Source organism: Tribolium madens, unplaced genomic scaffold, assembly GCF_015345945.1.
Source record: "Tribolium madens isolate multiple individuals breed KSU strain unplaced genomic scaffold, Tmad_KSU_1.1 Scaffold_1;HRSCAF=32;Tcas5.2_LG8, whole genome shotgun sequence".
Taxonomy (NCBI): Eukaryota; Metazoa; Arthropoda; class Insecta; order Coleoptera; family Tenebrionidae; genus Tribolium; species Tribolium madens.
In genome coordinates, this window is record NW_025400984.1 from 7,659,300 (window position 1) to 7,682,486 (window position 23,187).

Sequence of the window (23,187 nt, forward strand, 5' to 3'; positions counted from 1 at the left end):
TAAAAAACCATAGTTGACCGATGATTTTAAAATTTTGTGTACGGGTCTAAATTTTGATTATAAACAAATTTTCTTAATAACTTTTTGTTATATTGGCACACAAAAGCCATTTTACTCTACAGAAGTATAGGTTTTTTTGAAAATCTCCAAAACATACTTGACTTTTCAAAACTAAAATTAAAATAGAAATTATTAATTCAGCTATCCGGGGACACACTAAATTTTGAAATTATGGAAGTTTAAATCTTGCACTTTGACCCTATTTATTTCTGTTGGGAAAATTTTTTGCATGTTTTTTGGCGGAAGGTTGTAAAAGAAGCTGTATCCCGAATTGTAACTATGTTTACCGTTATTTGTGGCTTTACTCTCTCATAACTTCGAAATTTTTATAGATAGAATTTTTTAAACATTTTTGTGCGCGACTTTCCGTACAGCCTCTATATTAATCATTTTTTCCATGTATCTGGTTTATTATCTTACCAGGCATTTTTTTCTGGGGCGCAAGAGTTCTGAAATACCCTGTATTCTAATTTTATTGTGTTTGATTATTAAATCTCTTTCGTTTAAATATTTCAAACTATTTCAAAGAAAACAATAGTTTTTTGTAAAAAAATAACTTGGCAACGCCTCAAATGAGAATATGAGAGGGCCGCAAGTGGAGCCTTGCGACATTGACAATTTTTTGTGCCATTTTACTAAATTAAATCGTTTTGAAAGCGGCTTTACAAAAGAAAAATATAATTTCAGATGTTGTTGTTACTTCCGGGTCAGTTGGCCGTGACTTGTCAACTGGAAGAATTCATTTCTGCGGTTACACTTACCAAATTAAATGAAAGAAAGTCTTTTATGTCACTCCTACGCTTTTCTCGGGTTACTTTGTTCTTTAAATAAGGAATTTGCTCATTTTTTCCTTTATTGTACTAGAAAAGTCAACAATTATTATTATCATAATTGTTTACGTTAACATTGCTTGTCAGAAGCGCTAATACAACAGTAATACAATTTTATCACTTTCAACATAACTTATGACTAACACAATTTAGAGTTATCATAAACATGCGTTGTAGTATTCAAAATGTCATTAAAGAACGAGATAACCTCAAATTTTCAAAATTGTAGATGTCGCCCCAGAAATAATAATTTTTTTTATTTTCCGCTTTATTTCTAAAAAAAAACTTCATTGCAACAAATTTCTTTTTTTAGCCCTTTTAGAAATTAATCTAGCGCTGCTTTGCTCGTCGACTGTGAAAAATTCTATCCCAATTTGACATGCATGCGGCTTGGGCAAAGAATAAATAAGGATAATAAAACGAGATTCTCTTTGAAGTAACTTTCGCTATAAAATCATATTATATATAATAACACCAGTTGGCTGTGTTTTGCCTTCCGGTATAGATCGATTAAAACTTAGTTGGCTCTGGCAGGACAAGACGGGTCAAGTTGGCGTAAAAATCATCAAGTATCGATTTACAAGTTTCTTAAAAGTTGGCTAAATGCGAGTTTTATTATGTCACTAAAATGGCATGTTTGACAATTACTATGATGTATAGTTAGGGCATGCAAAGTGTGTCGCGTGCCAACTATGATACATATCGAAAAAATCCCCTTATCACTAATAAGTTTCAATTAGCATATTATATGTATAAAAGAATAAACATATGTTCAATTAATTGTGATAAGTCCCGAGTCGATCGATCCAATCGTGCCAACGTTCGATTTCCTTAATTTCACACTAACGTTAGAATTATTAAAGATAAGAAAAGACAATCGCATACCCAGCTTACTTATCGTTGATACATTTCACACGATACACTCACACAACACTGACATCACCGCAACCCGGAGAAGAAATGCGAAATGTTAAAATCCGGTAGGTAGTCTCCCCTCCACTCGACCGGACAACTCTAGTCAGGACATACGTTACGATTTTTTCAAGTGTATTGTTTTCAACTTAAAAATTTCGGCAGGAGTGAGCTTCCAATTCGGGGAGGGTGGGGTGTGTCACAGGGCCGGAACAGTTCGAAGAATGTGTGTGTCAAGCCCCAAGAAATTTCTCTTTCTTTTACTTTCTCTCGCGTCGCGTGATGTTTCGTAATCGATAGTTGCGGTGTTCAAATTATTATCTTTTAATTAGCGGTGGTAGATCGCGTAACCGCACGTCAAACGACGTTCGTTTGTTTCGCGAGTCCGGCCCTGACGCGTAACAGCTGGCCTCATATCGACGCTAGATTTTCTGTCTTTGTCTAGATGCAGATCCGCATTCATCCCGGCTCTGGATCTCCTCCAGGATGGCGTCGCGACGCGCATGCGGCGGATGAAGGACGTCGCGATGCTGTGCTAGGGAAAGCCGCCGTATTTCATTCATTAAGTAGCACGCAGGAAAACAGGTCCAGTGGCGGAGGCAATGTCAGGTGTACCAAAATCTATCTAGGTACACCTAATTAATCAACACTTTGATATCGAAGCATGAATTATGCTACAAACTTAAAATCCTTCCACAAAAAAGCTCTTTTTGTAGAGTTATTTCTCAAAATTTATGACATTGGTCATAAAATCGGCTCGTGACCGTAAAAAACTGCGGTCGGTTGGTTTTTTTTTTAGTTATTAGATTTTTTAAGTTATCAGGGTCCTTTTTGTTCAAAGATTTATTACCATTCTTACTTAAGAATTCATAAAATAAATTAAACGTATACAGGGTGATTCACGAGGAATAATGAGCCTGACCAAATTTTCGATGCAACCAACATTACAGTTGTTGCAAAATAACTTGCGAAGAGTAATGGTGGTTGCATCGAGAATTTGGTCAGGCTCATTATTTCTCGTGAATCACCTTGTATATACATAAATTCTAACAATTTTTTTCCATTAAAATTTTTGCAGATTTTTTTTTGCATATTTTACAAGTGATGTGAAAAACAAACAGTGAATTTTTTTAGTGAAAGTGTTTTTTTTGTGTTTTGGAAGGTGTAGATAAAACTGTCACCCGGTATAATAAACTTGAAATAAACATTTATACCAAAAAAAGAACAAAAATAGACAAAATGAGCACATTTTTAAGTCAAAATCTGCAAACAATTAAAAAGTAAAATACAGGATGTGCCAGAACTCGCGCCCCTGAGTAAAATGTAAGGTAAGATACCAGGAACATGGAAAAAATATTTAAAAAAATTTATCTATAAAAATTTAGAAATTTATTAAATTATTAAATTTATTTCTGTTGGGAAAATAATTTTCCAAGTTTTTTTGCTTTAGGCTATTAGAAGAGGAAACAAGAAAGCTGTATCCTAAATTGTAACTTTGTTCAATGTTATTTGTGACATTTATTGACAAAATTTTTGTAATTTTACTAAATAACTGTAAAAAAAACATTGCTACAGGCTATTAGAAGAGGAAACAAAGAAGCTGTATCCTAATTGTAACTCTGTTTAATGTTATTTGTGGTTTTTATTGCCAACATTTTTGTACTACTACAGTGAGATCAAAAAGTCTGTCTATCAAGCAAGCGTAGAAATTTAAAATGTATGAAGACTTCTTGATCGCACTGTATTACTAAATAATTATAAAAAGACCATATTGTCGTATCAACAAGAAATTACTCCCTAGGATTTAGGGATTTTCGTGAATAGGTTGCCATAAATTTGATTAGGTTGGTTTCTGGTAAGAAACAAAAGATATCGTAACTAGTGTCAAAATTTAGGTTAAGACACCTGTCAGCTTGTAAGGATAATTCATTTGATAGTTGACAGCAGGTTGACAGAAAACGTCAACCGTCAACAACAAGGGTGTAACCAACCCTAGGCATTCAAAATTACTTCTAGATGGTAATTTCTTGTTGACAAATCTTTAAGTAATATTAAATAGACATAAAAAATGTCAAATGTCAAAAATAAATGTCAAAATTTTTTGACAGATAGAATTTGTTAAACATTTAGTCCATGTTTCTGGTATCTTATCTTACTTAAAAATTTTCTCTGAAGCGCGAATTCTGACACACCCTGTATGTATTGTTAAAATTGTCAGTTATCATTAACAATTTAGTGCGTTTTTACTTTTTTTTTCAAAATATGAAATATTGAGGTCAAAAAAAAATTATTGAGGTCACCAGTGGCTACGCCACTGATAACGATTTCTGCTTGTTTTGAACAAACAAACACGACGAAATGTCGGATTGTTTGCAAAAGACAAGGACACTAACATTTGAACGTTTATTAAAGAATTAAAAAAGAGAGATAATGATACAGTAGTGTTATGGCGGTAATAATTTAAATTTCTACACAAGTTCTGATAAAAATATAAAAAACATTAAGATAATTACAACTAAGCCATAATGAAGTCAGTTTTAAAGCCGTTTCGACCTTCGCTGAAGTCATCATCGAAACAGACCTAAAATAAACAATTAAATCGCAATAAACAAAAGCCTTTTGCGTACCCAATGACTGTTCATTGTCCCCTGACATGGCGGCGTGGCAAACTCTGATTGGTCCTCATCACCGAAATCTATCAATTTTTCTTCTACTATATTCTTCGTGTTGTTGATGCGATTTTGTTGATTTTCTTTCGTTGTAACATTTTTTTCAAACTCTTTTGTAGCCGGTAGAATCCTCCAAGCTTCATACGCTGTACTGAAAGCATGAGCTACGGCCAAAGTGACAGTTTCGGCCATTTTTCGTTTTGAACAAATGAAAGCATGACATTCCATTGTTTCATGGGCGTCGGTTGAAACAAATGAAAATACTTGACGATGGGTGGGGTCGGTCGAGCAGTTTGAAATTCTAAAAATTTGATTTTGAATTTTGAGTGACAAAAGGGCCGAGTACGGACCTGTATATTGATATTTTTAAAATATCGTTGCCTTCTAAGTCTGTGACGGCAATCCCTTTGAGGGAAATCGCAATATTGACTCTTTGAAGCTTTTTTCGGCTAGCTTTAGTGACTTTGATTATGTTTTTGACGGCTTCGGTGCTAATGTTATCGCCCACTAATTTTTCAACTACGGTACTGCCTAAGAAACGACAGTGTTAAAACGCTGGTGTATAATTGGTTGCATACTCACCTAAGTATTTTAATTTAAATGTAATGACATCGTTTTCGTTTTCAATCTCTGTTTGGTCATTTTCAGATTCTTTGGCGTTTTGTAAGGCCAGTTCTTCTGATAATTCTGTAAGAAACATAATTTTTCTGTTATTTTGTAATTATTGATAAGTAGTGGCGTAACAAGTTTCGGGGACCAAAATGACGTCTCAACTATTTTGATTATTATTAAATAAACTAAACAGAATGCGTAATTTGGCGATTACTTAATCCATTCATAGTATTTCTGATAAGATTAATGTAATATTAAGCCCCATGTGCTACCCTCTGACCCCTAGTTTGATGCGCATTTTCGGCTCGATTCTAACGATTACGTCTAGACATAACTTTATTTTAATTAATAATAAATAAAAATATCGCCATTAAGATGCAATAATTTTTTTGCGTTTTAATTTTCACTCCTTTTACGATAAGTGGAAAGTCGACGTTCCATAAAACGGGATTGGTCTACTTCCTGTTGAGTCGTCGCAATTTTGACAAGAATATTGCATCAGAAGGCCGAAAATTTTCGTTCGTAAATATTATGATCGCAAAAAAGCGTATTATCGTGTTAGATGTTGAGATGTCAAGGGTACCAACCCTATTACATTTTTGTTTTTATTATGTCGCCAGTTGGTGTTTATACATTAAAAATAGATTTCCACAGTCCACACGCGTGTGAATGCACTTTTGATAAGAACATAGTTGGCCGTGATATGAACATACATGTGCCAAATTTCAATCCTAATTAATATTAATTGCAATTAATGTATGTATTTTTACATGGCCTTAAAAATAATTATTATTTCAGTCGCAGACAAAAATTTTAAACATAGTGAGAAACTTAAATTTGATAATTTATTATTGATTTAAGTTATGTCAAATTTCTTGTTCTAGTGTAATTAATTAGTGGTATTTATGAAAAGTGGTCATAATTTTGGATTTTAGCGCCAATTTTTTTTCACAAATTTTGATAAATGTTAATGTGACATTTCAATTTGAACTTAAAGACGGCTGTACACAATTGTGTTTACCTAAAGTAAAGCAAAAATAGTTATTTACATTATGCGTATACGGTAGGTATAATTTTACAGCGTGAAGTTTTAATATTGAAGCTCGAAGCGAAGCTGGGAGCTTTAATAAAACTGAACGCTGTAACAGACCTAACGCTCAAATAATGTACAAAACTTTTTGACCGAAAACCGTTCTTGGATTAATTTAAATTTTGGGTCTATGCGTTTACTATTTTCACCGCAAGATTCTTGCCGTAAAAAAATTAATTGTGTTTGTTTTTGAATACTAAATACAGGGTGCGTCAGAACTCGCCCCAGAGAAAAATTTCAAGTAAGACAAGATACTAAGAACAAGAAAAAATGTTTAAAAAATTCTATCTGTCAAAAAATTTTGACATTTATTTTTTGCCATTTGACATTTTTTTATGTCTATTTAATCATTCTGACGATCTTGTATATGTTTTTTTACAATTGTATAGTAAAGGTACAAAAATTTTGCCAATAAAAGCCACAAATAACATTGAACAGAGTTACAATTTAGGATACAGCGTCCTTGTTTCCTCTTCTAATAGCCTGTAGCAAAAAAACTTGGAAAATTATTTTTCCAACAGAAATAAATAGAGTCAAAGTTCCAAATTTAAACTCGCATAACTTCGAAATTTTTATAGATAAATTTTTTTAAACATTTTTTTCATGTTCTTGGTATCTTATCTTATATGGCATTTTTCTCTGGGGCGCGAGTTCTGGCGCATCCTGTATACTCTGTAATACTCTCAGCATAAATGGGCTTTAACCATCATAAAGTGTCTTTTATTTTGTAGTTTCTAAACTTTATTGTTTATTGTTATTTTGCAGCAATGCGTGCGCGAAACTGCACAAATGCTTTGTACAGTTGGAGACAAAATACTTTGGTCGTCACAAAAGTGACATTGACGGCCAAAATATTTTGTCTCCAACTCTAAAAATCAGACAGTAGCTGTCAAAAATGTGAAAAAATGTCAATTACAGTTGTCAAGGGGGGCAAAAAGTAAATTTGTTTAACGTTGAGTCCATAAAAGTACTTCTTTATACACTATTTTGGATTACTTTACCGACAATTTCAGAAAAAGGACATTTGACGTTTACCTTTTTATGACTCTTTCTCTACTTTTTTTTCTGAAATTGGACATACGTATATTTTACATTTTTTTATAATAAAAGAATAACAATTATTGATTTTTTTTGTGTTATTGTTTAATACAATGAAAAAAAACTTTAAAAAAATAAGCCATATCTAATTGTCTCTTCCAACTAACTAAACGACTTTAAAAAAACATAGGAATGACTCAGAAATGTTAGTATTTCTGAGTTAATGATAAGACGATCTAATAATCTTTTGTAAATCGTGAAAGAATTATCTGTTTAATTTTAAACGAAACTCGTTAATCATTTTATTACTTCATTAATAAGGTGGCAATAAAACTTCATGTCAGTGATTTGTGATAACCGTTTATTTTTCGGGGTTAAAACCAGGCCGAAAAATGGCGATAACAAGTTTTATTTTCACGGCTATTTGGATAAATATTTTTTCAAAAATTCCACAATTAATTATGTAATCCAATTTATTAAAATTGTAGTGATATTAACGTGTCACTAATGATAAACTTTGGAGACAAATAATTATTTTAAAGAATCCAAGTGCAAAAGGCGCCACGATAAAGCATTCATTTGAAAAACACAGATAGTCGAAAGTCGAAACCTGTCAAGTCTCGGTTACCATCTAATAAATGCAATGACCAAAGAGAATTAACAACACTTACATAACTCTCGACCATTTGAAACAATTACGAAAAAAAGTTGGATGCTCAACTTTGCAACCTTGACTCTAATTAAATTTGATTGTTTTCGAAATTTGGAAATGAGGCAAGTCTTCCGCTAACCTCCAATTTCTCCGTACTAATTAAAAATGGTAAAGAAGTCGTCCGACCTGATGCAACAGCAGCGAACTGTTACTGGCCTACCTCAAGAATGAGAAAAGTACGGAAATTTTTCAATAATTAACACTCGCGGGCTTCGAAGCCGGAAAAATGCAAGTAAAAGTGGAAAAATTCACTCGATCGAATCTATCATTAAAGAGTTTTTTACGCTCAATAATTATAATCCAGACAGAGAAAATTTACATTTAACTTTCTGCACCCGGATTGCATCATGCATTTTTAGGGGGTTTTACCTTGCCTGAATGCATCGAATGATGCAATCGGAGATAAACGTCGAATTTAATTTAAAAAAATAGCCGCAAGATATGTATTTTCCGAGTGGTACCGATCGGTACCAATAAATTTCCAAAAGTAAACAATCTCTCATTAATAAAACTGTGATAACAATTAATTGTGACTTGAAGATGTTTCATTATCAACGAAACAACTCAGAAAAATTTGTAGGCTTGTGTGAAAAAAAATGGGAAAAATGTTGACTTACTTTGGTGTTTGCCGTTGTTTTTCCAGATGCTTTTCAGAAAAGCCATTTTACAAAACAGGACTCACTTGAAAAATAATCAAAATCGTGTTATAAATCCGCGTCTTTACGAATCACAAGCTGATCGGTGAATGTCTGCTGGCTATCAAGCAAGCCATGAATCTTTTCCATGGCAAGATATGATCTTTATATGTGGTGGTGTACCCACTTTCCGCGGAATTACTTAATCTGAATTTTTTCAAAATAATTCTTCGTCTCAACTCTTATCACTGTTATTACGAATTATCAGACACGTTTCATGGAAGGCCGCGTACCAGGTACCAGTAATTTAATTTTTTGCGATTTTTTGAAAGTGCAAATTCATCACAATAATAAAGAGAGACATTTATTTTATTGAAGTTGATCGTGCGCTTGTTTTTGTTTACACGAGCCGGCCCTGGATTTTCACAAAAGTCACATTTTTGTTCGAAATTGCATCCAGCTTAGTAACAAAGCAAAAGTTCACCGACATTTTTAGTGATAATGAGAAATTGTTTGTATTAATTTATCGCCGCTTTGAAAATATTTTTAGTTTTATTGTTACAAAATATGTTTTCCAAATTGTTTACAATGCATGCACACATCGATCTAATAAAACGTGTTTTATTAATAGATTGATTCGATTAAGTCCGGTCCTGTGGTATTTTTCCGAAAAACAGTCCGCCTCTGTTTTTAACAAAAGACAATCGCGACGCACGTCAATGAAACAATAACACAACAAAAATATTTTTGAGCCGTACGACAATCGACAGTATTTTTACATACGTAAACAATAACAAGTTTAGCAAGACCGCAATTGTAAATAATTAAAATTAATCGTAATTTGAAGCAAAGTTATCACACAGAATCCGACATTACCGACATGTACCCACAATTCATTTGACATTCGTTGACGCCATTTTGAACGTTGTGTGTGTTGTGTTAAAAACAAATCAATTATTTATCTTAATTTAACCAAATTGCGCTTAATTATCGTAACATTTAACTTAATTATCCCACATTAGGGCTAGGGTGTCGCTATGGGTGAAGAAAAAGGTGAGTTTAGGCCACATTTGACCGGTCAATTTTATTCAATTTATAACCCCTCTAGAGGGAAAAAATAACGAAAGAGAGCGTAGCCGAGAGCGTGGGGACCGCGAAAAAGACCGGAGACGGCGTTCACGTTCTCGGGAGCATCGCCGGAGATCGCGTTCCAAGTCCCGAGACCGTCGCCGAAGAAGCCGCTCAGGGTAAGTAATCTGGGGCAGTTTTCGTGGTTTAATTTTGGGTTTAGGAGCCGTCACAAGAGTCACTCGCGGAGACGCAAGCCTTCGTTGTATTGGGATGTACCTCCGCCCGGGTTCGAGCACATCACCCCCTTGCAATACAAAGCTATGCAGGCAGCGGGACAAATCCCGGCGAATATCGTGGCCGATACGCCCCAAGCGGCTGTCCCCGTTGTCGGTTCGACAATCACGAGACAAGCAAGGCGGCTGTACGTGGGGAACATACCATTTGGGGTGACTGAAGAGGAAATGATGGAGTTTTTCAACCAACAAATGCATCTAAGTGGGTTGGCGCAAGCTGCTGGAAATCCAGTCTTGGCTTGTCAGATCAATTTGGACAAGAATTTCGCCTTTTTGGAGTTTAGGTCGATTGATGAGACGACGCAAGCGATGGCTTTTGATGGGATTAATTTCAAAGGTGAGGATGGAAACAAAGTTTGTGATTTTGTGGTTCATTTAGGGTTTTTATAGGCCAGAGTTTGAAAATTCGACGGCCGCATGACTACCAACCTATGCCAGGTATGGCCGAAAGTAGTATTAGTGTTCCAGCGGGTGTTATAAGTACGGTCGTGCCCGATTCGCCCCACAAGATTTTTATTGGTGGACTACCGAATTATTTAAACGAGGATCAGGTAATTGAGTTCCTGGGCGTAATTTGTTGCGAATTGGTGACGTGTCTTATGTAATAATTAAATCTGTTTTATAATTAAAAAAAAAAAGATTTAATTATTGCGAGTGAGTGGAGAGTGTTTGTAATTATTTCCCTTCCCTTTTTCTTAGTTTTAGCCTCTATCGCTGGTCACTTCACGACAATACAGCAGTTCACAGTCAGTCAGTTGTTTTGTAAATTTACAGCCTTTTACAGGTCTTTGGGGAATTTTTTCAGGACGGTTTTCAGGTTTTTCAGCCATAAAAACAAAATTTAAACTTATAATCACGAAAAAATTCAAGTTATAGACGATTTCAGGTTGTTTTTGTCAAAATTTGTTGTAATGTTTTTAATAGGTCATGAAATCGGCAACACTTCAGATTGGAATACTGTGGGCGTGGCTAATTGCGTTCGTTCGACCACGCCCATAAGCTATTCTGTGGGGCGATGTCTAATTCGTAAAAAACAGAAGAACAGTTTTACGAATTATGCTTTTTTGTCCATTTACATTTCTTTCAGCAAAAAAAGGGAAATACAATGTTTTAAATTGTAGAAAACACTTTATTAATAGTTTGACAGAGAATAACATTGTTAAGTCGCGTCTGACCATGCATACATATACAAAAATAAAGTATCATTATTTTGTTTTTAAAAATTTGATTAGAGGATTAACTTTAATTTTTTTAACTTCTTAGATTACTGATTTAATCGGTCTTTCATGAAATAAACTATTAAATCATTTTTTGTACAATTGTTTAGGAGTGATATGGAATTTTATTTTAAAAAAGTTAGTAAACCATTAAAAAACTTATTTTTGCACTTGTTTTTTTTTTTTCACAGGTAGAAAATGATAATATCGTTAAACTATTTTTTTTATCAAAATTATAATCCTTTGGTAATTAGGAATCGTGCGGTATACTTTAAGGAAACATAACTGAGCAGATATTTATCCCAATGAAACATTTTTGCGCATTTTTAGAAAGCTTTGTTTACAGTGGCGAGAGTTGAAATTTTCAGGAAATTTCAGGTTTCAAGCGTTTCGTTTCGTAAAAAGCCCACGCCGCTTGTTCGTCGTTTGTTTTTTACGAAATGTTACGATTTGCAGGTCAGTTCAAAAGTCGGTTATTTTCAGGATTTTTTTCAGTATAAAAAAGCAAATTCGCCGGTTTTTCGCTCAAAAAAAAAAAGGAGTACATTTTCAGCATTTCAGGTGGCAAGTCGCAGGTGCTGTAAATGTCTTTTATTTCAGGCGGACGTAAAAAAATCTTTCTCGTAAAAACATTAGCGTGTTTTACAGGTGCTGAAAAAAGCAAATAGTCGTCAAAATTGGCACACCGTAATGTATACTGTAATTGTTTAAAGTTAAAATAATTATTTTTGTGCAAACTTTTCTCATGTTACCTTTTGCTTTGTTTGCCCTATAGCTAGGGTTTCCATGTCGGTCCCTATAAAGAGCTATGAACACGACTCAAATAAACTAGAACGCCTTATGGAAATATCAGGCAAGTGTCATTATAAAAAAAATCAGCGAATTTTACCAAAAAACGATTTTTGTAAATCTGACTGGCTTGGGGCTTCCAAACGGGTTTTTAGGGACTGTGCATTTTTATTTCTGTATTTTTCTCAATCAAAATTTCGTTAAAACTGCACGAAATTATGTAAGTTTTTTTTCCCACATCCGTACCCACATTCAATCACGATTGAATTTGAGTACAAGTTGCATGTTACAGTTTTCTGTAAGACTAATTGCCGACATTATTTAGGTGAAAGAACTTTTGATGTCGTTCGGACAATTAAGGGCCTTTAATTTGGTCAAGGACACGGCGTTTGGCTTGAGTAAAGGTTACGCCTTTGCAGAGTATATCGATATTACAATGACAGATCAGGTAAGTTTCTAGACGTGGCTTTAAATCCCTCCCATTTATAATAATTTCAAGGCCATCGCTGGATTAAATGGGATGCAACTCGGCGATAAACGTTTGATAGTGCAGAGGGCTAGCGTGGGGGCTAAAAACGCGACCGTCATACCAGCGGTACAGATACAAGTACCTGGACTTAGTCTCGTGGGGGCTTCAGGGCCACCAACTGAAGTTTTGTGTTTGTTGAATATGGTCACTCCAGATGAGCTTAAAGATGAAGAAGAGTACGAAGATATTCTTGAAGATATCAAAGAAGAATGTAATAAATACGGTGTTGTTCGGAGTATAGAAATTCCCCGACCGATAGAGGGCGTGGAAGTTCCGGGATGTGGAAAAGTAAGTTTGACGAGTGTTAAGGCCGACTTTTAAATTAGTTCTTTAGGTTTTTGTCGAATTTAATTCGGTTTTGGACTGCCAAAAGGCTCAACAGACCCTCACTGGTCGGAAGTTTAGTAACAGAGTCGTCGTGACGTCATATTTTGATCCAGATAAGTATCATAGGAGAGAATTTTAATTAAGTAAAAATTTGTTCTGACGTGTATTTCTGGTAATTAAAAAAATATAAGTAGGCTTAATGTTTTATTACAAAAAATTACAATACTGAAAAATTATGCTCCTACTGTTAACTCTTTCCCACTGTAAGTCACAGGATCAAAGAGAAAAATATTATTAATGGGAACTTCTTTGTGTGACACTGCCTTAATTACTTCTTGTGCCATTATTCCACCAAGGATTGCACAAACAGGGCTCAATTCACCAAATATCAGCTCAAGTAAATTATCAACATTGATTTTTGAGAATTGATACAATTCTATTATTTCAGTTGCGATGATTTTTAATACTTCAATATCTTCCGATTTCTTATCCAAATCAGGATCACGGTCATGCCTTTTACGAAACTCCACCAACACTAAAAACTATAATTAACAAAAAACTAATTAATTAAATAGTTACTTACTTAACATGCAGACAAACAAATTATTAGGTCTTGACATTTTTTTAATGGCTCCAATATCTTGTTTTGTGTTTGGTAACACAAGTACTTTATTTAAAGGCGGATAAAGCATTTTGCCTTTAATTCTTTTGGTCTTTTTGTCACCCTCATGTCCACGTTTTGAGCCTGGAGCAAGTTGAACACGATCTCTAAAATTTTTATAATTGGAATGAAAAAAATTCATTAGAATCCTTACTCAAAATATTCATGATCTTGGAAATCAGACACTGAATATCCAAAAAACCCAGCCACTTCTCCATAAATAAACTTCACATTGTGCTCTCTACAAAAACCATCAATTTTCAAAATCGTCTCAAACTTTATTTTCGTGGCAACCACAATTGTAAATTCTTTAAAATAATCTCCACTTTTCGCCGCAACTGAATCAGTATCGACGACAATTTTCACCAAAGGATTCAAAGCCTGTGCCCTAGGCAACACCTGTTCAGCGATTTTGCTACCAATTGGTACTTTTTCGTGTAACAAAAAGTTGCCAGTTATATCGTTCAGTGAGACAAGTCCATCGTCAAGAATTGTCAATGAGTTTATACCAGAAAGTAGAATATTTTTCGCGATTTCTGACCCCAAGCCGCGTACCCCAATCAACAAAACATTAGCGGCTCTCAACCTGGAAAAGTGAGGTTAGATGAAGCCAAAACTCAAATTTGCTTACTTTTCTTGTGCTTCTATGCCCCACAAACGAATTTGGCGATCGTAGACCTCGGCCTCGTCGGTAGATAATTGTTTCTCAGTCATTATTATTTTAATTATTAATAACAATCAAAAAAGTTAGAACTCGATTGTAGATTGTTGAAAGACGGTAAAGCAAAAGTACTACCAACCAAATTGTTAATTGATGAAAAAGTACTAGGGTCAGTGCTAGGGTAGTAGGGTTTTTGTGCTGTTTATATGCCTGTTGCTCAAACGAACTAGGAAATTAAAAAATTGTTATATTTTTTGCATCAGCTGTTTGTTGAAATAAAAATAAAGTTCAAACATCTTCAATTGTGATTATTAGATATTATTTTATGCAAAATTACTTTCGCGCTCTCCGGACTTCGGTAAAATGTTGTCACAAGGCGGCCATCTTGTCCTGACAGATAAACAAATAATGGTGGCAGAATTTTAGGTGCACATTTGTAAAAAAGATCGTAAAAATGGACACAAGTATGGCACTGATGGCAGATCAGCTCACGGTAATTATAAATTGATTAAAATTGCAGTTTTTTTTAAAATTGTACCCAATTTTAGGTCAAGTTTGTTGACACTTTGGACAGATACCCTTGTAATGAAGACATCGAGTGTAAATACACTTTTAACAATTATAAAGTTCAAGACGGCGATAGAATCGCAATATTTAAGACGGGTTGGAAGTCTTTGAGAAACTACGTTTTATTTGAGTGGGCTGTTGACTCTTCTGTGGCTGAAGTAAACTCAGTAATTTTCAGCAGTAAGGGGATTCCCTGTCATATTGCCAATTTTTTAAATATTTTAACTCTAGGGTACGATTTGCCAAATAGTCCCAGCGAAACAGACGACTTGTACCAATTTTGTTACATAAGTGGTGAAAATGTAGTCCACGGAATTAGCACCCCATTCCAAATTTATTCATCAGACTCGAAACATACAGTAAATCTGACTGATTCACTGAAAAATGAGAATCAATGTACGCATTTAAAACAGTTGCTTTCGTTAAAAGATAAAGAAATTTTGCGATTAAAAGAAGAAAACGCAATACTCAAAGAATCAATTAAGTCGATGGTTGATCAACGGAAGTTCCAAAGGAGTAAAAATTACGACGACGATATTGAACAGTTGAAAGAATTGACTAGTAAATTGAAGAATGTTGTCTTGGGGCAACAGAAGGAAATTGACGCTTTGAAAAACGAAGTGAGGAAGGATAAAGCAGAGCAGAAAGATTTATTACTAGAGAAAAAGTTAGCAGAGAGGAGGTTTGAATCTGTGTGTGGTAAAAATGTCAAGAGATTAAATATTGATTTCGATTTGGGGAGTTTACAGTCACTTCCTGCTTTCCCCTTTGACGATCTTGATAAAATGTGAATTGCTGCACTAATATTTAACATTTAAGTGTGTAAATTGTAAATAAACGTAATAAAACGGTCTGTAACAAAATTCAATGTTTTTATCTACTGTACGAATGTAAATCAAGGTAGTAGCGGTTCAAAAATTTCTTCAAAGTTTCTTAATGGTACCCAATTAGTTTATTCCTGGTATTTTTATTAAATCACGAGTTAAATTATGCTTTATTAGCTCATTTATCGCTTAATTTATATATCGGTTGGCAGCCCTGCGGTCACGTGACAGTTTCGTGTGACAGCTGTGAATCATTGCCAACACTAATTTTAGCTCCGTTACGTATGTTTCCGTTAATTTTTTAGTTACATAAACAAAATTGTCTCCCGGGGGGCGAAATACCACCGTTTTTGTGCTATACCAACGTTTTATCGTGGCAGCAACCCCGGAAAATTCCAAGGTACGTCAAAGCTCATGTCGCAAAGTTGGTAATAATTCCACGAGTTGTCTCGGCTGTGCCCACCTTTTGCGTTTCACTGTCTTAAAATTCCCTCGAAATAGTTGAATTTTGTGGGATTTAATGGGATTATTCCCTTTCAGGACTTTGCTCGGGTTGGTTGCAATGCAACGTTGCTGCCTCGAATAAAATAAATCAAAGTGACTTTGCTATCTGTCAACTGTCATCGTTTGAAAATTTAGAAAAATGTCTGAAGATGGGTTTTCCGACGGTTTTGACGAACCTAACATGGAAATACAGATCGACACTCTTATGGGGACTTCGTTCGACATGCGTGTCTCCGCCACCGACACCATCAGAGAGATCAAGCAGAGAATTCAACGAGTCGAAGGTTTGATAACATCTTGTTTCCAATAAGGTAACAGTAAGATATCGGCTGGCAAAACGGCCCTTATCAAGCATTACCTTCCCCTTTACCCTCTAATAACACCTTTGTATCAAGACAAGACATTAATTGGCCCCAAAAGTACAAGACACGTTTTTACAAAAAACACAAAAAGTTGCAATGCCATCGTAACCAAATTTTAGCATGTTTTGCCTACAAAGACGCATAAAGTCACCAAATTTGGTAGAAATATCGCTTTTGGAATGCAGATTTTCAGTTATATTTGCTGTCTCATTGAAAATATTTGTCCACAGAGTTGCAAACACACTTTATTTGTGTGTCTAATTATTTTTAAAATGTGAACTAACCAAGGTTCTATGACGCTGTGAATACTGTTTTATGTAACTTTTTATTAAGTAGCGAAAAGTTTAGTATAAAACCCTGTTTTTGTTAATACGATCAGTATTTTTCAAAAAGCTACAAAACATAATGTTTTATGTGTTTTTAAGATTCTATAAATAAGCTTCATTGATTTCCATTGTTATTTGGACTAAATAAATATTTACATAAAAAGTGTATGTTATTAAATTTTGAATTTCGCCCTTTGTACTTGGGCGGAGCCAGGTTGAGAAACCCTGGACGGGGCCACTTGCCACCTTACCGCTAATTTTCTGACAAAAAGCAATTGTTTTCTGCAGGTATTCCGATCCACCAACAGAACCTCATATTCCAATCCAAGGAATTGAAGGACTCCCGTCGTTTGTGTGATGCAGGCATCAAAAATGGTTCGATAATAAAACTAGTGATAGCAATGAAAGGCGGCCCGATTTCCACCCGCCGCTTATCAGTCAGTTGCGAACACCACGTGATGTTAAAAGAACTGAAAGAACTCTTGGAAAACACCAGGTCACTAAGTTTCATAAACCCTGGCTAAAACTCATTTTGCTGATTTTTTTCCAGGGATGAAATCGGCGATAAACTCGCCCCCGGCTCAAAAGTATCAGTTTTAGTGTTCAAAGAAGGCGACATTTTGAATTTACTTCGAGTGATTGAAAACGAAGACGGTTCGTATTCACCCTACAGCGAGAAACCTATATCGCCCCCCAACAAACCGCGAAAGGAATCGCAGATGGCCATGTTCGAGAAACTGGTCGAAGACACCGATATGATGACGAAAATCTCAAATTTGAGAAAGAAAATGGAAGATTTGAGTCTTCGACGACAGTCACGAAACACCAAACACAAAGATGAAGAGAAGAATGTTTCCTATAAACTCCTCACCGAGTGTTCAAACGATTTATTGGACGTCGATTTGAAAATTTTTGAGAAGAATCTAGAAGAAGAGAGCCAATCCGAGACTGAGGAAGTAGCTTTAAAAGACAAGCACCGAATCAAAGCCCGAAAATCGGTCTATAGCGAAAACAAGGGCGCTTTCTCGCATACAAAGCAAAACTATGCCCGAATTCACAAGAAAACGAGAGAATTGCGGGGCGAAGGCACGAGCAAAGATGGCGACTTGTGTGTCCCACTCGCCGTTCCGAAAAACACCGTGCGTTTGACTCGACTTGTCCTCTCGGAGGGCGTCGAAAGGCCGAAAAGTACCGACAGTATCGAATTGGAGGAAAATGCCCAAGACTTGTGGGAGATACACGAGCCGGCGACCGAGAGACTCAAACACAGCGCGACTTGCAAGTTTGGGCTTTTGAAACGGAGGCAAAGTCTCGATTATGGATTTGAGGGGATAGACAACGCTCCCAAACAGGAGTATAACTACGGGGAGGTGTGTTCGGGGAATTTCTTCCATGTGCCCCAATTTGTGAGTTCGCCGAGTGCTATTCCCCCGCAATATGCCCCCAAAGAGCAGGATTTGTACTACTTTCGGAAGAACAACCGGTCTCCGCTTTACGGGAGGAAGAATGAAGAGAGTTTTCTCGAGTGTTCGAGTATACAACGGTTGAAGAACGACGAGAAGAGTCTGAGTGAGAGTTTGCTCTCGGGTCACGATGAGAGTATAGATGAACTTTACGGTTATTACAATTTAGGATGTGCGATAGGCGAATCGAAGGTTTCGAAGAAGAAGGAAATAGAATTGCCACCTGTGATAAAGAAGAAGTCTAGGTGTAGCGAATGTAATAAGCGGTTGAATATAACGAACATTTATGATTGTCGATGCGGGAAGATCTTTTGTTCACAGCATAGGTATTCCGAGGTGCACCGATGCAGCTACGACTATAAAACAGAAGGAAGGAGGATTTTAGAACATCAGAATCCGCTAGTTACTGCCGACAAGATTAACCGAATCTAAACGAGTGCCTGGATTTATTTTATTTTTCTTTTTCTTCAAACATGCTGTATTGTCGATATCAAATATACCGTTTACCATTTTTTGCTTATTTGAGTGTTGTATATTGGATTTCCGAGGTTAGGGATTTTTGTTATAATTCAGCACAAGTCAGCTTTAATAACAATTTAGTGGATTGTGCGATTATATCACTCTTTATATTTTGTAATCTTGATTGTTTATTTTATGGTCTAACTTAGAATGATATTCAGTTTTATTATCGAAAACGTTCAAATGTTCCTAAAGTAATGTTTGGACCGTCCTAAAAAATTAATAAGACAAAACAAAAAAATTCATTGTATACTTTGTGATTATACTGTGTTAATATTTTTAATCGATGTAAATATGTTATGTAAAATATAACCCCACTCCAACTAATTTTAGCGTGTTTTCTATTGATACAGTCCCAACTTCTAAAAAATGACAAATTTCCTGTTGCGAAAAAATTGAACAAAAAATTAGCTGGATGCAATAAAAAGTTCAGCAAAAAATAGTTTCAATCACAAAAAATGGAACAAAAAATATTTTGAAGTTACAAAAAATTGAGCAAAAAATAACCTGCAGTGGCACAAAATTGATTGAAAAAGATTTTGAAAATAGATCAAGAAATACCTAGATTAAATCAAAAATTTTCTGAGGACAAAAAATAACTTGATCAAAAAAACTGAACAAAAAATAGCTTGCAGTCATAGAAAATAGATAAAGAAATTCCTTGATTAAATCACAAATTTTCTGAGAACAAAAAATAGCTTGATGAAACAAAAAATTGGGCAAAAAATATGTTACAGACACAAAAAATGGAGCAAAAAATACCTATTGATAAATAAAAATTTCCTGTGCTCATATAAAATTGAAAAAAAATTAACTTGATACAACAAAAACTGCTTGCAGTTGCAGTCACAGAATATTGAACAAAAAACTGCTTGCATCAAATCAAAATTGAACAAAAGATAGCTTGCAGTCACAAAAAATAATGGAGCAAAAAATAGTTAACACTCACAACAAATACCGATTTCTTAATAGAATTAAAGAGATTTTAAAGTTAATGTTATTGGTTTAGAATGTGAAATTTTAGTCAACAAGTCCGTAGTACAGCACTTTCTCAACAACATTTAATTTAATGCGCCTTTAAATTCGACTGTGAAACTGGCCCTAAATCAAAAATTTTCTGAGACAACGAAATAGCTTGATGGAAAAAAAATAAGTAAAAAATTCGTTGACGAAATTAAAATTTTCCTGTAGGTACTCACAAGGAACTGAAAAAAAAATTGGACAAAAAATAATAGCTTACAGCACAAAAAATGAAGCAAAAAATACCTTGATAGAATTAAACATTTCCTGTGCTTATATAAAATTGAAAAAAATTAACTTGATACAACAAAAACTGCTTGCAGTTGCAGTTACGGAATATTGAACAAAAATATTGATCAAAATTGTACAAAAGGTAGCTTGCAGTCATAAAAAATGGAGCAAAAAATAGTTAACACTCACAAAAAAATATCTTGATTAGGATCAATTTCTTAACAGAATTAAAGAGGCTTTAAAGTTAATGTTGTGAAATTTTAGTCAACAAATCCATAGTACAGCACATTCTAAACAACATTTGATTTAATGCACCTTTAAATTCAACTGTGAAACTGGCCCTAAATCAAAAATTTTCTGAGACAACGAAATAGCTTGATGGAAAAAAAATAAGTAAAAAATACCTTGATGAAAGTAAAAATTTCCGGTAGGTACTCACAAGGAATTGAAAAAAAAAACTTTTGTTTGAGAAAAAAATTGAACAAAAAATAATAGCTTGTTACAGGCACAAAAAATAGCGTCCAGTCATACAAAATGGAGCAAAAAATACCTTGAAAAAATTAAGCAAAAAAAAACCGTAGTCAAAAAATTCCTTGTCGTAACAAAAAACTCAACACAGTCGTTCCATTTGGTTATTTCTGGAACCTCAAATTCGCAAATTCTCGTAATTTTTGAATTTCTGTAAGACCGCTCTATCCCATTTTTCAAAACAAAACACTATCGAATTTGTCAATTCATGTCAAATTTCCTTGATTGTCAGAGCTAATCTGTCATCGTGGCTGCTTCCGAATTTGCTTTTAGCAGTTTTGTCTTCACGGGCAATCTCTACCGAGTAGGTTGAAATTTCCCTTGAATCCATCCCTTGACTCCCGTTTTAGGAACTCCTGCGATACATACCAGATGAAAATTTTGGATATAGTCCAATAGCTCTAGAGACCCTCCTGGGCTTAGCGAGGGCCGGCTCGCTTGAAGAAACGGCCCAGGAGATTAAAACCGCCCTTAGTTTTCCCCTAAACCCCAAAGAAATCGAATCTGTAATCAAAGAAATCTATCCCTTGTTGAAAAGTGCTAAAAGTTTCCATTTTCTGGCAGCGAATCGTATTTATCTGCAAAACCAATACTCGATAAAGAAAGATTTCAAGACTGTAAGCGAGACAGCTTACAATATCCAAATCGAACATTATGATTCGAAAAGAGGCCGACAAAGTGTAAACGAGTGGGTAAAAAACGCCACCGAAGGGAAAATCCAGTCCGTCCTGGAGGATACAGACGTGGAAGCCGCCGCAAAATGCATCCTAATTTCGGCTGTTTACTTCAAACTGAATTTCTGGAAGTTTGCCCAAAAAGAGGGAATTTCGAGGAGAGTTTTCACCTCCAAGACTCAAAAGCCGCTCGAAATCGAATTTATGGAAAAAACCGGACTTTACAACTATTTCGAAAGCCCTGAACTTAAAGCGACATATTTAGAGATCCCGATTGAGAACAGTTTTGATCTAGTGATGATTCTCCCAAACGGAAAAAATGGACTTTCCGCTCTAGAGACCAAAATTAACGACGTTTTCGTCGAGCCGAAATTTAGTCAAACTAGGGTCACAGTCGCGGTACCCAAACTTTCGTTCGAGTTCAAACATGACCTCAAGAAAGTCTTCCAACATGTAATTTTACAAAAGTTGATCTTCGAGTGTTACATAGTTTGTTTTGTAGCTAGGAATGTCAAGAGCCTTCACTACCGATGCAAACATGAACGGGTTTTTGGCCGAAGCTAAAGTCCTATACATCAGTCACGTGATACATAAAAGCCTGTTTTATTTTACAGATGATTCGACCGAGCAAGGCATTAGTACGATTTTTCCACGATTTCCATTATTTTTTACATATTACTGCATTTTCTAGAAGCAACCGCTGCTAATAAAAGAGTTGGTAGCACTTCTAAGACTTTTATAGCAGACCACCCTTTCATATTTTATGTAAAATCGAAAAATGTTATCGTTTATGCCGGAAGAGTGACGCATCCTACATAATAAACTGTTATTTTAGACCTTAGTTTAAGAAATAAGTGAGAAGTTTGTAAATAAAACTATTGCAATGACAGTTGTTCTTTTCTCACCCTCTCTGATTCGGTAAATCCGAGGGGCCCTTAACTTAAAAAAAATCGTACAACTAATTCCAATTCCAAAAAAAATTAAACCAAAAATTCCAGTAATTACAAAAAAAATTACACAGAAATATAAGTAAGTCCATTGTTTTTGGATTAATTCCTATAATTTGAAATTAATTGCTGTAACTCCAACTTACTTTTCCTAATTTCAAATAATTTTTGTAATTCCAAATCAATTACGATAGTTCTAAGAAGTTAAACGTAATTTTGATAAGAAACAATACCCGAAAATTTCAAAAAGTTCCAGTAATTCCAAAAAAATCCACCGAAATTCCAGTAAATCCAATAATTCTATTGTATTCAAATTCATTCCTATAATTCCGAATTAATTCCTGTACTTTCAAATTAATTCCGATAATTCTAAGAAATTCAACGTAATTTTCAAAAGAAATTATCTCCGATAAGTCCAAAAAGAATTCCAGTACTTTCAGAAAAATCACAGTAATATACAAATAATTCCAGTAATTCCAAACAATCCAAAGATAAATTTAATTCCAAAAAAATAATTAAATTCCAAAAATGTGTACGTACAATAACTAATTCCAGAGTTAACGGCCTTTCGGGTAAAGCTCAGATACAGGGGGTATGTTAGAACTCGCACCTCAGAGAAAAATTTCAAGTAAAATAAGACAGTTTTATTTGACATTTGATATTTTTTATATATTATATTTTAAAAGCCACAAATAACATTAGATAGAGTTATAATTATGGATACCTAAAGACTAGGATACGTTTTATCCACAATCACAGGCTCTAATTATTCCAAACTTAATTAAAAATTAAACTGACATTTCAATGTCACGCCAAATGTGCTTTCGGTTAAACGTAGTAAGCTGATCCGCTAACAGTGGAATAAAGTTACTTTATTCCACTAGTGGATAAAGTGGTACTTGATATGCATCTAAAGTGTGCTAATAAAGTCTCTTTATAGAGTGATTGTGGATAAAAAAATATAGACAGATAGAGCATTAAATTCTCAATAATAAGAGATAAAGGTAATGCAAAAATTTTATTGAAAACTATATTTAAAAAAATTTCAAACATTTAGCAATTTGCCAGGTCTCATATTTTTGAAAATGCTGCGAATGCGGTTAAAGGTACAAGAAA

General features: G+C 34.7%; 7 protein-coding genes across 10 annotated transcripts in view; 4 read left to right on the forward strand and 3 right to left on the reverse strand.

Annotated features, from left to right (window-relative positions):
• LOC123004443 (beta-1,4-galactosyltransferase 4) overlaps window positions 1-2,029 on the reverse strand; it is a 21,110-nt gene extending 19,081 nt beyond the window's left edge. The window contains exon 1 of one of the 4 annotated variants that reach the window (XM_044397718.1): window positions 1,785-2,029. The gene's annotated coding sequence lies outside the window, so the exon portion shown is untranslated. Of the gene's footprint in view, window positions 1-1,775 lie in introns of all 4 variants that reach the window. The other 3 variants (XM_044397717.1, XM_044397716.1, XM_044397719.1) reach the window with 3 other exon arrangements.
• Window positions 2,030-4,191: 2,162 nt separating this feature from the next.
• Window positions 4,192-8,808, reverse strand: LOC123004310 (low density lipoprotein receptor adapter protein 1-like). Its single transcript, XM_044397506.1, has 5 exons — window positions 8,541-8,808; window positions 5,054-5,158; window positions 4,822-5,002; window positions 4,430-4,772; window positions 4,192-4,383 (listed from the first exon to the last, which is right to left on the reverse strand). The coding sequence occupies exons 1-5, from the start codon at window positions 8,584-8,586 to the stop codon at window positions 4,318-4,320; spliced, it is 741 nt and encodes a 246-aa protein (XP_044253441.1). The 5' UTR covers window positions 8,587-8,808; the 3' UTR covers window positions 4,192-4,317.
• Window positions 8,809-9,246: 438 nt separating this feature from the next.
• LOC123004298 (splicing factor U2AF 50 kDa subunit) lies at window positions 9,247-12,979 on the forward strand. Its single transcript, XM_044397490.1, has 7 exons — window positions 9,247-9,611; window positions 9,667-9,805; window positions 9,850-10,259; window positions 10,313-10,473; window positions 12,254-12,376; window positions 12,428-12,745; window positions 12,792-12,979. Exons 1-7 carry the CDS (start codon window positions 9,596-9,598, stop codon window positions 12,921-12,923), a joined length of 1,299 nt encoding a protein of 432 aa, XP_044253425.1. The 5' UTR covers window positions 9,247-9,595; the 3' UTR covers window positions 12,924-12,979.
• Window positions 12,976-14,260, reverse strand: LOC123004306 (SUMO-activating enzyme subunit 1). Its single transcript, XM_044397498.1, has 4 exons — window positions 14,077-14,260; window positions 13,600-14,031; window positions 13,368-13,552; window positions 12,976-13,319 (listed from the first exon to the last, which is right to left on the reverse strand). The coding sequence occupies exons 1-4, from the start codon at window positions 14,157-14,159 to the stop codon at window positions 13,018-13,020; spliced, it is 1,002 nt and encodes a 333-aa protein (XP_044253433.1). The 5' UTR covers window positions 14,160-14,260; the 3' UTR covers window positions 12,976-13,017.
• Window positions 14,261-14,297: 37 nt separating this feature from the next.
• Window positions 14,298-15,536, forward strand: LOC123004307 (calcium-binding and coiled-coil domain-containing protein 2-like). The gene is made up of 3 exons (XM_044397499.1): window positions 14,298-14,599; window positions 14,655-14,853; window positions 14,905-15,536. Exons 1-3 carry the CDS (start codon window positions 14,561-14,563, stop codon window positions 15,462-15,464), a joined length of 798 nt encoding a protein of 265 aa, XP_044253434.1. The 5' UTR covers window positions 14,298-14,560; the 3' UTR covers window positions 15,465-15,536.
• Window positions 15,537-15,727: 191 nt separating this feature from the next.
• Window positions 15,728-18,998, forward strand: LOC123004296. Its single transcript, XM_044397485.1, has 4 exons — window positions 15,728-15,897; window positions 16,038-16,285; window positions 16,978-17,185; window positions 17,240-18,998. The coding sequence occupies exons 2-4, from the start codon at window positions 16,141-16,143 to the stop codon at window positions 18,582-18,584; spliced, it is 1,698 nt and encodes a 565-aa protein (XP_044253420.1). The 5' UTR covers window positions 15,728-15,897; window positions 16,038-16,140; the 3' UTR covers window positions 18,585-18,998.
• Window positions 18,999-20,330: 1,332 nt separating this feature from the next.
• On the forward strand, window positions 20,331-21,958 carry LOC123004105 (serine protease inhibitor 42Dd-like). Its single transcript, XM_044397220.1, has 4 exons — window positions 20,331-20,336; window positions 20,801-21,577; window positions 21,627-21,762; window positions 21,816-21,958. The coding sequence occupies exons 1-4, from the start codon at window positions 20,331-20,333 to the stop codon at window positions 21,941-21,943; spliced, it is 1,047 nt and encodes a 348-aa protein (XP_044253155.1). The 3' UTR covers window positions 21,944-21,958.
• The last annotated feature ends 1,229 nt before the right edge of the window (window positions 21,959-23,187 follow it).